Source organism: Halichoeres trimaculatus, unplaced genomic scaffold, assembly GCF_033239565.1.
Source record: "Halichoeres trimaculatus isolate MK-OKI-2021-1 unplaced genomic scaffold, fHalTri1.1 fHalTri1_scaffold_18, whole genome shotgun sequence".
Classification (NCBI taxonomy): domain Eukaryota; kingdom Metazoa; phylum Chordata; class Actinopteri; order Labriformes; family Labridae; genus Halichoeres; species Halichoeres trimaculatus.
In genome coordinates, this window is record NW_027437196.1 from 10,886,438 (window position 1) to 10,901,709 (window position 15,272).

Below are 15,272 nucleotides of genomic sequence, written 5' to 3' on the forward strand. Positions count from 1 at the left end.
TTACCTCCTCCGTCTCTGGCGCTGCTGCAGCAAAATAAGGCAGACATTGTTTTTGCATGATGGAAGCTACTCAAAAACTAAAACATCATTACCCATCTTATTGTCATTTGGATGTTTCAGAAGTTCTGTTAGGTTTTCGCTTCTGCTCGAAAAAGCTTTCAGTTGCCGACGCTTCAACAAACACACAATGGATTGTTTTAATTTTGCACAACTTTCGCTTCTTTCATTTGAGACAAGCTTGATAAAAGAGATGGATAGATGCCTTGCAGTGTTTCCATTAATGGAGAGAGCATTCATCACACTGCATGTCTCGCTTTTATATTGGGAGGCTATAATGAATGAGAGTGAATCTGAGTAATGCCTTGTATCGTTGGTAATAGATGGGTTTTGTTGCACTCGTCAAGGCTTGTTTGTGAAGCCTCTTTTGAAAACATTGACAATAGAAAAGCATTTAGCCCTGCAATAACAAAAGGGACACTGTGAATCATTTCTAGGGCCTGTTATTATTAGTGCCTCTTTCTTCACAGCAGCAGCACAGGCGTTGCAATAAGGAAAGGTAAAACACTGAGGGACCTTTACTTCTGTCTCATGCCGTGATTGACATAGAGATGTCCTATAGGGGGTTCTTTTTTAAAATTCCACCGCCATCTCACATGAAACCATGTGTGAGATTGCCTTGTTATCACTGATCTTGGGCCTATATTTTCCCATCTCTGCTCTCCTCTCCTCTCATCTCCCCTCTTTCGCTCTTTGGAGCTCACACCGTGTGGAGAGGGATGATGAATACTCAGCTTTCCAAAGCACATACGCTCAGGCTTCTTCTTTTTTTTTTTTTTTCCTCCTGAAGCCCGATTACCTCACACACACACACACACACACACACACACACACACACACACACACACACACACACACACACACACACACACAGAGTGCACATGCACAGAACAACTAAAGCACTTCGAGAGAGACTACGATGTTGTGCCCCACTGTTCGTCCCACCTCAAGACTTAGAAAGTCTTGCGTAACGGCTCCCAACTTCAAAAGTAAAATTGGATGCCTCTGTGTGCTGAGTCATCTGCCGTTTAGTTTCTTCCTTTCAAAGCTATGACACACCTCTGCTGTCTTACACTTTCTGCCTCTTTCTCTCCTTTTTGCCTTTGTCAGCTGCAGAGTAGTGCCACAACAATACAGAGAAAACTTATGTAACAGTTGAAAACCTTGAAATTTATGTCCATGTGTTGCCTATGTGGCTGTGAGTCCTTTCAGCACCATGGACAGCACTTTTCACTCTCTTTGCTTGTTTCTCCCACAAAAATCTTACCAAAAAATCCCTTTTCTACAAAAGATAAAGGAAGAAAAATAAATAATTAGGTGATTTGAGACTTTTTCTTTGTGGTGAGGATGTATTTTTTTAATTATTGACAATCAGAAGGCAGATTAAGGCAAACAAATTCACGCAGCACGTTCTGCCCTCTGCAGCTCTTAGTCACAGTCTAAGGTTTAGCTCATGAGACATCCATTCAAGGCTTTATAAGTCAGACAAAAACACACATATTAATACCTTCTCCTCACCTCTCACTGCTGCTTATCATATCATAAAGACTCCTGTACCAACTGTAAGCAGCATTGTTCATGTAATTTGACAGCCGAGTCTGACAGTAATGTGTTACCTGTTGTGTCTGCTTCCCCTGGTCGTCCCCTTCATCCTGATTTCACCCAGCACCCTCTGCTGCCGAGGATACTGCTTAGGAAGGATTAGACATTGTTTCCCTGACACCCAGGCCTCCCATCCCAGCCCTCTGATTGGCAGACATAATCCCCCCATTCACTAAACCTTCGTTACCCTGTCTCTGGAATACGCCACGGTCCACTGCCTCCCCCCTAGGAGCGCGAGGGCTCGATAAGGGCCTCTGCTGGCTGCATCGCATTAAGCTGCAAAAAATATGAATTTGGAATGCAATCGATTCAGGGCATCGTTTGAATAGAACGGGATGCAATTCAGAGTGGATTTATCAAGTACATGGAGATGTAATATTGGGAGGGGAGGTGGGATGCTGTCAGGCTGGCGAGCAGAGAGTACTTGTGCGGGGTGACAAGAGCATCGTGGTGACAGGCTCTGTCAAGTGGTCATAATGGCATGCTGTCATTTTCCCTGGAAGACAGCAACTGTGTGTTTGCGTAGGTGGTGCACAACAGCACACATGCAAATATACGTGTATTGCCTGCCATTAAAATTGACATTAACGGGACAATTTTTCCTGTAATTTAGATTTTTGCATGCATAAAATTAAAAAGCTCCAGCAGGGATCAGAGTATAAAAGCAGAAATCTGCTTTGAGCATCCAGAAAATTCACTTTGTGCCATTAATGGGTTCAGATAGGACACATTGTGCTTTGTGTCCTCTCATTATGCAGCTGCATTAATCACAAGAGTTGGGGTTTTTTTGTTCTGGGTGCAGCTTTTTAAGACCTGAGTGGCACCTTTGTGACCTTATCTAACAACAAACTTTGATTCCCATTGTCTGTAGGATTAGAAATGTTCTTAAAGTCACTTATTATTCTCTGCCAGTGTGCGTTTTTCAAAGGGTAATTACCCGTTGAGAGCTGGACAAGCTTATTTGTGATTATCATCAAGGTAGGAATTGTATATATTCTGCAAAGGCTCGGATTTCCTTTTTGACAGACAGGAGGGAACAAGTCGCACGTAACAATAGAGTGTCACCTCTCCGCTCGGCGTACCTATACCGCTTTTAATACGGGATAAAAACCCGCCACATCTGGGTATCACTTTCATTGTATTAGCCAGCTGATCCCTGACATCAGTTTATGAGTCTGTAATCTTCTGCTTCACACAATAGCGGACTAAACCATTTAACCCCGTTGGGAGGGGAGCCATGATACAGGAGAGAAAAGGGAACACGGTGCAATTCTAAAAAAAAAAAAAAAAAAGGCGGTGTTGCCAGCTACACCCTCTAAGCTTACTAAGACTTGCCCTGGTTTGGGAGTATTCACACATACACACTCACAAAACACACACAGGCCTCTGCCCCTCCCCCTTCTCTTTTTCCATCTTTGTCTCTCCAGTGAATTCAATTTTGTCTTCTCCAAGCGACGGCTTAAATGCAGACAATCTTATCAGTGGCTGTGCAAGCAGTGAGGGACGTGATTGAAACACCCCTGAAGTATTTCCAATGCAGACAAACCTTTCAGGAGTCTTAATTGTGTGTGTGATTTTTCCTCTGTCTCTCGGTCAAATACACACACACACACACACACACACACACACACACATGAACACAAACACATAAATATTAGCAGCACACCTTCCCCGCCTAGATCTTCAGCTGCCTTCTCCTCCTCACCCAGTTGTCACGCCGTACAGCAGACAGGAGACAATAATGCTGCATGACACCTGATCAGGGCTTTAATGGAGAGATGCTGTTGTGAAGGGTTTATGTTTGGCTCCATCTTATTATTTGTTGAGTAAAATAACAATACATAACAAATGCCTTCTGTGGTGGAAAAATGTCTATTTTAAGAAGAAAATCTGCTGGTTTTTTATCAGTCCAGCACAGGTTTTTGTTTGAATTAACGGCTAAGGTGGTGTCTCTTTTCTTCTAGTCATACATGGAGGACCACTTGAAGAACAAAAACCGCCTGGAGCGTGAGTGGGAGGCCCTGTGCTCCTACCAGGCAGAGCCCAGCACCTGCAGCGTGGGGCAGGGCGAGCACAACTCCAAGAGGAACCGTTCGGACGCCGTAGTCGTCTGTGAGTCCATTCAAATCGTTGTTTTTGTGTTTTAATGGTTGAAGCTCCAAGAACGATGCAGCCTTCAGTGAGTCCGGAGAAGTACAGCTTCATCACTTTGACTCATAGAGGAACATCATACCAACTGAGTTCACGTTGCAAAAATACACTGCAAAACATGACCAGTTGTGAAACCACAACATGATTTTGTTAGCATTAGCCTAAATTACTGCACATTAGCTTCCCTTATGATATAGTGGGAGGCGTCTTTTTTGATCCTTGTTTGTTTTGAGGAAGTTTACATCCCAGCGACCCCACTAAAGCAACTTTTTCCCTCCAAAACTGTAAAGTTTGAAACTCTAAGCATAACATTTTAATATTAATCTTTGATACTAAGGCTAATAGGCTCTGTGTACAAACACAATGAGTGCTTTACTGAGTGAGAACATTTTGCTAAATAAGCTTTAAAAAGATAGTATAAGACTCAGTCACCAAGCAAAAGAATAATTCAGTTAGCATTAGCTTAAATTGGTACACATTAATTCTAGACTCTTTCATCAAGAGGTAGCAGTGTTGTATCACTAGCTTCAATTATTTTAAGACAGTCGTCACACAAAAGCCACATTTCTTTAGCCTTAGCTTAAATTGATGGACATAAGTTTAAGACCAAGTTGTCATGCGGTAGTGGGATTTCGTTAGCATTAGCTTTAATTGTTGAACATTAGTACAATAGTCAGTATGCTAGCCACAGCAGAATTTTGTGGCTTGAATAAGTTTAAGCAACAGCAGTTTTTGGATAGCATTAGCTTAAATTAGAAGAAATTAGTCATAACTAAGTTTTTAACCAGAAGCAGTATTTTTTTTTTTTTGCATTAGCTTATAATAACAGACATATCAAGATTCAGTCATCAGCAGTAACAGAATTTCGTTAGCATTAGCTTAAATTGGTGCGCATTGGTTCAAAACTTAGTTGTCAATCAGTAGCAGTATTTTGGGAGTATTAGCTTGAGTTACTACACATTAGCTTGGAAAAACCCACTTATAAAGGTAAACTGAGCAGTTTGCTAGTCCAGGTTACTGGTTAGGAATGAATAAAAGATGACATCTATATGGAGGTGGGGTTTTTCTCCTTGGTCTGTGGGGGGTGTAGCTTACTTGGAGCTCAGTGATGTCCCAGAGCTAAGAGCCAGACAGGTTTTCATTGTAACATTGTTTTGATAAAAGTAGGTGGGATTGAGATCAAATTGAACTTCAGTCTTGTGAAAGAAGGGTTTTTTAGACCAAGAACTTGTATTCATCATCATAAATGATACACTGAATTGTCTTTTGTGGCTTTCTTCAGAATTATAGTACAGAATATGATTCCAGCCCAAGTTTTCAAGGCCTGAATCATGAAGCAAATGTGTCAAAAAGACTTCTGAGTTCAGCGAAACCAGAGTGTATGAATCTTGCAACAGTTTCACTCGTTTAAGAAAAGGGAAGGACTTCTTTAGATAAGATATTTTATTATTACTTCACTCTGAACATGCTTTATTGAAGGTGGAGCTTTTCAGGCCTTTCAGAATAGTGAGTGAGTATGATGAAAGTGTAGTGAAATTGCAGCTCATACAGGCTTTTTTTCGCTCTCATATTTCTCTGTTGCTGCTCAAAATTCTGTTGTTATTGTGTTGGGGAGGGGATGTTCGCAAAGTATGTGATGAATTATGCATCTGCGTTACAGACGATCACTCCAGGATCACCTTGAAAGCAGAGAATAACCACGGCAGCTCGGATTACATCAATGCAAGCCCAATAGTAAGTATTGTTTATTCATTTCAGCTGTATGTTGTGGGTAATGTTGGTTGACTGTGAAGCACCTGTTGGGGTTGGATTTTACTACGAGTTAAAACAACTTCCAAAGGACTTGTCATTGACTTAGCAGCATTGATCTTTTTTTTCCAACACTGCAAGCTGGGAGCTTTGGTCGTGTGTCTCAGAGAATCACATGGCTGCTTTCACTGCTTTCAAAATGGCCGCACCCTGGAGACTCCCTCGTTTTTCATCCACACTGACAAAAAAAAGGGGGCTACATTATTTTTGATTAAACAAATGTATCCCATCACACATCCAGAAAGACCTCACTGCTGGAGAGGGTTGAGGGATTTTTTGTAGTATTTTTCCCCCCAAAAAAACATTGCCAGTCATGATTTCCCCCGAGGCTGCTGAAAAGGGATTCCATCAAAGGGAACAGGAAACTATGCATTTCAAATACAGTGCCAAAATTTCTGAGGAGATAGATGAGGGGCGCACACACAGCTGCACTAAAAGCCTATTACTCTTCAGAAACAAACAATGGAGACTTCTGGATGCTCTATTTATTCCTCCATTTCCTCTAATGGCACATTCATAGAGGTTTTCAGTTTATTTAAACACTGCTGTAGTGCCACATTTGGCGTCTTTTAGAATAATTTGACAATAAACATCATCATTTTAGAGAAGAAGTGAGCAAAAAAAAAACATATTGGTGTATCAGAAAGAGAAGTTAGCATCCAGGAACACAAACGGATGCTGCAGACGGGTGAAGTAATGGCGGATGCAGTGGTGTGTGTATGAAAGGACAGTAATTACACCACAAAAGAGACCCCTAGCTGAGCCCAGCAAAACTGTGATAATTATGTCTGTCAATGCGGCTTCTTCCTCCTCATTAGCTTCAGGGGGCAGCGGCCTACGAGTAAATAATCTGTCGCGTCTTTCTGGGAATGCGGGGTCAGGGAGGCAAAAGGGAAGGAAAGCAGAGGGTGACACGCTCGCAGGGAGAAGCTTGGATAATAGCGAGTGTTGACCACAAATAATGCAAGCGCCCCCTGAGGTTGAGGAATAGGTCGGAGTCTTGTGGTCAGAGCAGGCTGTATTTGTTTTCTCTGGCCTTTTTTAACAAAGCCAAACACTGGGTGGCTTTCCCATTTTCTATCTGTCAGCCATGCTTTTTATTTTAAAGACATCTGGGGGAAACTCAAGCTGGCATTCAGCTTCTCTATCTCACATAAACACAGCATCAAGGCGCCACAGCGAGATGTAAAAGTTGTGACGCTGCTCCAGGAACAGATATTTGTACGAGCTATTCTAGTACAAGCTATTTGACTTCAAACCCAAAGAGCACTTTCTTGCCGTTTTGTTGTAGTCTATCTCCTCCCCCACAATAGCGGGAGGGGAGGACAGCTGAAACGCAGGACTGCTCTTTCATGTCTGCACTTTAGTATTCATGCAGGGACGTCGACGCACAGCTTCAGCATGTCTGTGTCCTTGAGATTGGCTAAACGGAGTGGCAGCACCAGCGTTCGGCATCACCCTTTCATTTCTGTGGGGGAGTTTTTCCTTTTTTTTTTCCTTTTTTAACAAAACCTATGAGTAGAATTTCAACCAGGAAAGGATGAAGAGAGAAATTAGACAACACGGTCATGCCTAATTGAAGTAGAACAGCGGGTAATGAGCAATGTTCTCCTGCATTTAGGTGTCCTTTTTGGGAAGATTTTTCAATAAAAGGCAGAAAAATGTCCTATTTCAGACAGATACTGTGTGTAGGTGTATTTAAAGCCTATTTTTAGTCCCTTAGGCTTCACTTCTGCCCCAAAATGACCGTTAAGTTACATCTACAATACCCACAGTGACTCTTACCATCTTGTTGAAGCTTTTTATTTCCAGAAATATTGACTACTAATCAAAAATCTCTGTAAATATGATCAAATGTGCAACCAGGGGTGAGTATTTCAGAAAGACATCTCTCAAATTAACTATTTCTGTAACTTAGTACCATTAAAATCAGCACAATAGAGTATTTTTACTCTTTGGAGTCAGACTTAAAGAGACAGTTTTAATCCAGCTTAATAGAAATAAATGACAAAGAGATGGAATGAAAGAAATTGATTTGTATTAAAAAAAATTCGGACTTCAGCACTGTGTTCGGTTTTATCAGCCGTCCAGAGCATTAAGACTTAATCCTGTTGTCGAGCGTCTTAAACATGAGAACAGAAAAGCATTACAGTAATACGAAAGTCACGATGACATACTCCGTAATTAGGGTGGAGGAGCTTGACAAAGTCAAAGAAGAAGAAAGAAACACACATGTAATGTCTAAGCTTACGTTTAGTATCCTTGGGAAGTTTTTCTTCGACATTAACAAAAACAAGCTCATAAAGTAGAGAAAGCCATTAAGTGCGACCCTGTAGCTTTCCATCATTGTGTTTCCTAATGTTATACTCGGAGATGTCTCCCTTTCTAAACGACTCTTGCGTAATTAGGATATATAATGCAAAAAAAAACTCCATTTGCATTAATGGGTGGCACACAAAGGTAGCTCAGAATGAAAGATGTTTCAGTCATAGATTCTTTTATAATGCTGCATATTCCTCATAAATGACCACTTCTGGTTGAGCTAACAAAAAGAGTCCTTAATGAACCTTTAAAGTCAAAAACAAAGCGCTGCTTGTGCATGCTATCAATCATTATAATGCCAAATATACATTAAGAATGCATCGATTCGTCCCCGGCTATTTCTTTTCCAACGTGTCACCACCTTTCCATTGATGCATCTCACACTGCAGGGTGTGCGTAAAAATTACAATTCAGTAAAGGTGATCATTGATTTATTTCTCATGAGGGAGGGGGAGGAGAAGGGGGGAGTCAACACCTACTCAATCAAGCCTCAATCACGTCCCTCCAATCAAGCCCACCTCCTTTCAACACCCTTCAACCCCCCTGCTCACATCAGCCGCCTGCGGGCTTTCAAGCTCCGCCCACGTGTGTCACATTTCATGCAGGAGAGCTTCCAAACCAGAGCTTTTCATGACATCTGACGATGCATGCAAACTATTGGCCCTATTAGAATTAACCAGTTTATTTTTATGCTTAACAGTTTCCCTGATTGGAGCCAGAAATGAAATGTTGTTGAAGTTTTCTTACAACTGTGCAGGATGTCTTTGTGCACTCAAAGGGTGTAAAGTTACATTTTCAAACCAAGATTCCTCTTTTCATGTTTTTACGAGCTCTTAGTTCAATTTTAGTGCAGCATGTTCCTTAGAGAAGCTGATCCTTAATCTGGCTTTGCAGAATATAGAAAATTGTGTAGATTTCATTCAGATCTCGAGGAGAAAAGAGAGAAAAGAAAAATGGACGCATTGGGTAAAAAGAGAATTCAAACAAACAGCAAAAGGCAAATGTTTCCTCCATCCAGATGGAGCCTTTGATGGAAGCCTTTTTCTCCCAGACCGTGTGGTTTCATCCATCCGAACACTGTGTCACACTCTGCTCCCTCTCTCCCCAGATGGACCATGACCCTCGCAACCCTACTTACATCTCCTCGCAGGGCCCACTTCCCTCCACTGTGGCGGACTTCTGGCAGGTAAAACTCATCTCAATTCACTCTGGTCTTTTATTTCTCGCCCGTTTCTTTTCTCTGAAGATGTGCTGCACTCTGTGTGACCCTGTAGTTTCATGTGATTTACTTTTTTCCCTTCTGTGATGCTTATATCTGCTGCTCAGGCCTTGAGAGAAAAAAAAAGCTTCCATAGAGGGTTTTTTAGTTTTGTTTTTAAGAGTTCAATAACTTCAGTTTGAGTGTCTCATTTACTACGATTACATTCAAGTCACAGAGCTAAACATTTGATTGTCCTTAAGGTTTCTATCTTTACCTACCCTGAGGATGCTGATTGAAAACTCTTTTCATCATCTTACAGTGAAGAAGTCCTTCTGCTACCTCTGCTATCAAGAATATGCCTCCTTTCTATCACAATCACAGATCCTACGCGCTAACTTATCTGTTTTTTAAATCTAGTGAGGTCAACTCTTTCGGCTGGAGTTAATATCTCTGATGTTCTTCGCCCAAAACTTCCAAAAAAAAAAAAAAAAAAACTTTCCTTCAGTTTAAAATGAACTCATTGATAGATGTCTGGCACATGCATGGCTGCATCGCCAACAGGAACTGCTTGTAGCTAATTCGGCGTAGTTCTAATGGCGCCAATCTGCCAAAATGTAAACAAATAGAGGCTACAAATGAGGCTTAAATTGTAGCCGACAGCAAAACTCCCTGAATCAATGACAATATTTGACTTCCATTTTTCAACCCCCAAACATTATTGGAGCTGGAGTTTCTGAGCCCGGAGCGTGATTATCTAAATCATAAAGGTGAAACAGAGTATAATTTGATTTTTTGAGGGGAAGTTTAATGCTGCGCTCTGCGGTGGGTGATGGTTTTGTACTAGACAAAAAAACTAAAGCCACAAGTCATGGTGTCACGAGCAGATTGTGCATGACTAAACTGGAGCTTTTTGTAAAGCAGTCTAGTTATGCACACCCCCAGGAAGTGGAATTTTATTTGCAATAATGCTGAGGTTTGCTCATATTTGCACTGTGCAGTTCACATCCCTCCTCCAGTCAGACAAAGCCTCCATTAATCACCGCATATAGGCTGTTGTAAAACATATCAGAGGTGTGCCTTAAATGATGCATGCCTGCCAAATGGACTTCTTACATGTTAATCGGACAGCACTGTAGTCATTAGCGGGCCCATCACCTCCATATGGTGAAGGAAGTCTGCCGCCGTGACCAGGATGTAGCAGTGTGAAGCATAAATCGTGGCAGACCAGCTGGCCTGCACTCTGCACTTTGCAACTTGTGCTAAATGGAGGCTCATTTCGATTCATTGTCGTTGTGCTGACTTCGTTCTGGCGCGGCTGTTTACACGCAGGGTGGCAACACCAATTTCTGACCGGCTCTGCATACAAAGGGAAATCAAGTCTTCTCCTTTAATTGCTTTTTTCAACCACAAATCAAGCTCTGTCCGCACATAGCATTCAAATTAATTAAAGGAAAAGAATAACTCTGGACCTTTTATCCTTAAAAGTCTGCCTTAATTAGCTACAGTAGCTCAAATAAAAATGAAGGCACCATGCTTCCTGTATTGAATTTGTAAACTCGAAAGCCCCTCAAATGAAACAGTTGATAATTATCTCTTACTCAATTTGTTTGTCTGCCAGTGTTTTCACTGTGCCAGGTGAATAAATGCATACCCATTATCTAATGAGATGTGCTTTTTAGCCATGAACTCTAAATCTTTCCCAATTAAACAGAAAATAATAAAAAATTAGACACAGATTGACTGGCACAATGAGCATCGCTTCTGTGTCCGGGAATAAGAAGTAGCCATTCATTATTCAATATGGTAACCTTGGATTGTGTCAGGAGGGGAGAAAAAAAACACTCTTTCCCCCCATTAAAAGTAAACAAACAGGGGAAACACTGGCACTCTCATGCAAATGGACCGTGCAGAAGGCAAATCTTTTTTGCTCCGTCCTATCTAATCCAGAGCAGCCCCCGGGCTGCGCTCTGAAAGGCGGCTCTGCTCTAATCCTTCCTCTCCTCATTCCTCCATCCCTTCATCCAGCACTTCTCCACCCGGCTCACCTCCCTCTATCCCCCTGATATTACCTTAGCTCTGCTGCTTTTTGCTTTCCTCATCAGAATACGTGCAATCAGTTTTGGGGGGAGAAAAAAAAAAGCCAGCATGAGGTCAAGAAAACCAGCTTATGTTGTTTTCTGCCTTCAACTAAACAAATTATGTGTTAGGAGGTGAATGCCAATATCACATAAATTCTCACAAATGTTTGGTTTTACTAGCTAGAAATAGAAAAAGGAGGCTGCAAATATTTGCCAAACCTTACAAGACTAAGTGGATATTATCGCCTCCTGTTATCACCTTGCCTAATCTCATCACATTTTGGCACAGTTGGCGTAGCTGGTGTGTAATGTGTCCACTGGGCCGGATCACAGAAGCTCCTGATTAGTGTATAGTCAAGGCCATTGTGTTTTTATAGCAATCATAAAAGCCACGTTTCCTCCTCATTTTCCTAATGGCTGCTGTGGGCCTGTATATTTTTTTCTTCCAAGGACACATTAGATTGTGATAAGATGAAATGGAGCAGTAGATGTTGTGATCCCGTTCAAACGACTAAGGGGGGGGCAACACGTGACGTGCCCCCGCTGCTCTAGCCAACATTTATCATTTGTCGCACGCAGAGAGGTGACATTTATTCATACTTCCTGGACCAGGATTAAGAAATCAATTGCACTGGAACACAAGGCTGCCATGTCATGCTAATGGGCAATATGCTGCTCCTAGTGGCACAGTTCAGCTATATATTAGTGCTCTTGTGATGTCACACTCATGAGGGATGCTCCTGACGTCTTTCCTCCGGTCTGTAGATGGTGTGGGAGAGCGGCTGTGTTGTCATCGTCATGTTGACCCCGCTGTCTGAAAATGGAGTGAAGCAGTGTCACCACTACTGGCCTGATGAGGGGTCCGATGTCTATCACATCTATGAGGTACTTCAGAGGGCAATACAAACAAAAATACCTTTTACTTGTGTTGTGTTGTACAGATATGTTTTGGTTTTATGTGCTTTAGGTTATGAGATTTCTGTCTCAACCCCAATTCAATAAAAAATGAATTCAATTTTAGCTGTGGTGCTCACAGCGTTGCAAAACTACATAAAAAATCAACAACGACTTGTCCTTTCAGGATATGAGTCTGTAATTTAGAGACTTCACTGTGGGCAGTTTCATCTGAACCATTTTCCAACAAATAAAATATTTCCTTTCACAGATGTTACGCAACAAGGACACTTACTTTTCTTTGGGCTCTGAAAACCAGATTACTTCAGTGACAAATTTCTTTTACGCTGTTTCAATACAGTATTCGTGCAGTTTGACACAACACTTAACTTACCCAAACAGCAGAATTTTACCTGACTTTTACCTCAGGATAAAAAGTGGCAATGCTGGATAAGTCATCTTGTGCTGAGTCACCGCTAGGTTATTCATGAGCAACTGAATGGATCAGTGATGCTAAAAATCCAGAGAGACATAGAGCGCTTCTTTCAAGGTAAAATCATGATTAAAAACACATTGGCTACTTTTGCACATTTGCATTCTTCAACTTCCTGACATAAACTACAGTTTTATAGTGTTAAACATGAAAAAACCTCCAAGTTGATGCTTAAATTAGCTTGGATTAGGTGGAATGCTAACCGTAAGTGAGGTTTTGTTAAACAGAAGTGTTCATTCCTGCACTTGCTAGCTTTAACAAAAAGTAGCATTACAGCTAGCTGTGATGTTTGCGATTTAATATTGTGAGCTTTGTGTAATTAACTCAAGTATTTGCTAGCTGTATCAAAAACATTAGTAACAGAGTAGGTCTTAATATATAATTGTAGCATTAGCAAACATTTCTTGTAAACACATTTTGGCGTTCTAGCTAACTTTGAACTAGCTTAATTGTCAAAATTTATTCCAGTATTTGCAAGCTATATCTTTGACAGTGATGCAGGAAAAGGCATTTACAGCTAACTGTAATGCTAGAAAGTTGTAGCTTTTTTAGCTTTGTTTTGAGAGTTTTTTCCCAGTGACAGCAAGTCCTATCAAAAATTTTCTGAACTCGTATTTATGCTTACTGTAGTTTCTAGCTTACTTTGAGCTAACTTCATTATTAGAGTATTTTCTTGTCCCGCTAGCTGAACAAAGGTGAAGTTACAGAAGAGGCATTTCCAGATAACTTATATGTTGGAAAGTTTATCTTATTTAGTGTTAGCTCTAACTAATTTTAAACTAATTACATTGTGAGACTTTATTCTCATCCTTTCTAGCTATACCAAAGATGGTGTTACAAAGCTAGCTTTGTCGAGCCAACAAAACAGTTAGCTAACAGTAGCTCACTGATTTGTTGGCTAGACATTTCTTGCAAATAATACCAGAAAGTACCTGCTAACTTTAGTGTTAGCTTCATTGTTAGAACTTATTCTGGTCCTTGCTGGTATAACCATTGGCTTATACAACACAATATATCTTTCCAGCTAAAAGTGAGGCTAGCTGGGAACGCCTGTCCTACTGTTGTTTCCTATTAAACTTTGAAATTCTAGCTTATTGTACTGTTTGCGAGGAAATGATACCAAGTTATTTATGTTGTACAGATTCTGTTTTTAGCATGAAATGACAACAATTTGTATTCTTCTACCCCTTTGTTGCTGCTGTCAGGAAGGTGTCACTCCTACACTCTGAACATCATCCTGTTTGTTTTCTGTCTCTATCTTTAGGTCAACTTGGTGTCTGAACACATCTGGTGCGAGGACTTCCTGGTGCGCAGCTTCTACCTAAAGAACCTGCAGACCAACGAGACCCGCACTGTCACCCAGTTCCATTTCTTGTCCTGGATGGACCGCGGCATTCCCACCTCAGCCAGGACCCTGTTAGACTTCCGCAGGTAGAGAGAGAACGCAGACCCTGCTGCTGCAAATTTCAGATAAATTTCCACCTTAACAACTGGCCTTTATCCTGAGCTTGTTCTTAATCACCTTCCTTTATATCCTGTACTCTCTGGTCCGTCTTCCTTTTGCCCGTCAGCCTTTTTGGTGTCTTGGAGAATGGTTGTTCTAATAAGGACTGTGTTTCTCTACTGTCCCCTTTCATCCTGGGCCTATTTCCCTCACCTCCCCCCCAGCACATGTGATGCAGCAAATTAACAGCCCCACGCTGCCTGGCTTGGCTTGGGAAGAAAAAGGAGAAAAAAAAAATCACCTAATTCAAACACCCAATTAAACGGGAGCTGTCTCACTTAAAACACGGGAGAAGGGAAGAGCGAGTGGCTGAATAACCTCACTCTGTTCTCCATATAACACATTCTGGCAGAAGAGCAGCAAAAGCTCCTCTGGGAGAACCCAGGAGGGATCGGGAAAGCCCTCCAAATGAGAATAGATGCATCTGATTTGTGGTTGGAAGTCTGTCGCTCCGGTTTGTAATGCAGATTAGAGGGAAAAAAGAGAATGTGCAGAGTTATCTGGTCATTCTGACAGAGTTGCTGTTTTTTTTTCTTTTTGTTAAATTAAACCAGCTCTCGCTCACAGTCAGTCAGTTAGTTGCAGGTGTGAGCTGTGGAAATTTCCCTTTTGCTGTTAGTCCCCTCTCTTTCCATTAAAGCTGCTGTAGCTTATCAGGAATCCAAAACACTCCGAGGTCTCACTGCACACTCACTCACTCACTCACGGTTGTCACGGTTTCGGCCAACTCGGTATTTTGCGGTTGCCAGTGTCATTTTTGTGATGTTGCAGCTAGTAATATGAGCCCAGTTGCATAGTCACAAAAGTGATCATTGGAAACTGTGTCTCCTCAGCCAGGCCTGTGCACAAACTGTCTCTATCTCTCACTCCCCTCTCCTCTTCACCCTCCTCCTCCTCCTCCTCCTCACTGCTCCTTCCACTGGCTTGCATGGGAACTCCAATCAAACTCCATCTCTTTTTGCTTTAACCAAGGACGTGTTCTGATTATTGTGAAAGATTTTAAAGATCATGAATGTGGAATATGCAAAAATATCTATAATAGTTATGATATAGGTGTAAAGCTTGCAGCACATATATCACGGCTGTATGAGGAAGTACTAACACTCCTACAAAATAAGATCCCAGTTAGGGAAAACCACAAGGTATCAACAACTCACCAGG

General features: G+C 41.5%; 1 protein-coding gene across 1 annotated transcript in view; it reads left to right on the top strand.

Moving 5' to 3' along the window:
• ptprn2 (protein tyrosine phosphatase receptor type N2) overlaps window positions 1–15,272 on the top strand; it is a 157,191-nt gene that overhangs the window by 133,853 nt on the left and 8,066 nt on the right. Inside the window, exons 14-18 of the mRNA XM_074693098.1 lie at window positions 3,624–3,771; window positions 5,471–5,544; window positions 9,050–9,127; window positions 11,986–12,105; window positions 13,872–14,038. Of these exons, the coding sequence (XP_074549199.1) occupies window positions 3,624–3,771; window positions 5,471–5,544; window positions 9,050–9,127; window positions 11,986–12,105; window positions 13,872–14,038 (587 nt within the window). The remainder of the gene's footprint in view (window positions 1–3,623; window positions 3,772–5,470; window positions 5,545–9,049; window positions 9,128–11,985; window positions 12,106–13,871; window positions 14,039–15,272) is intronic.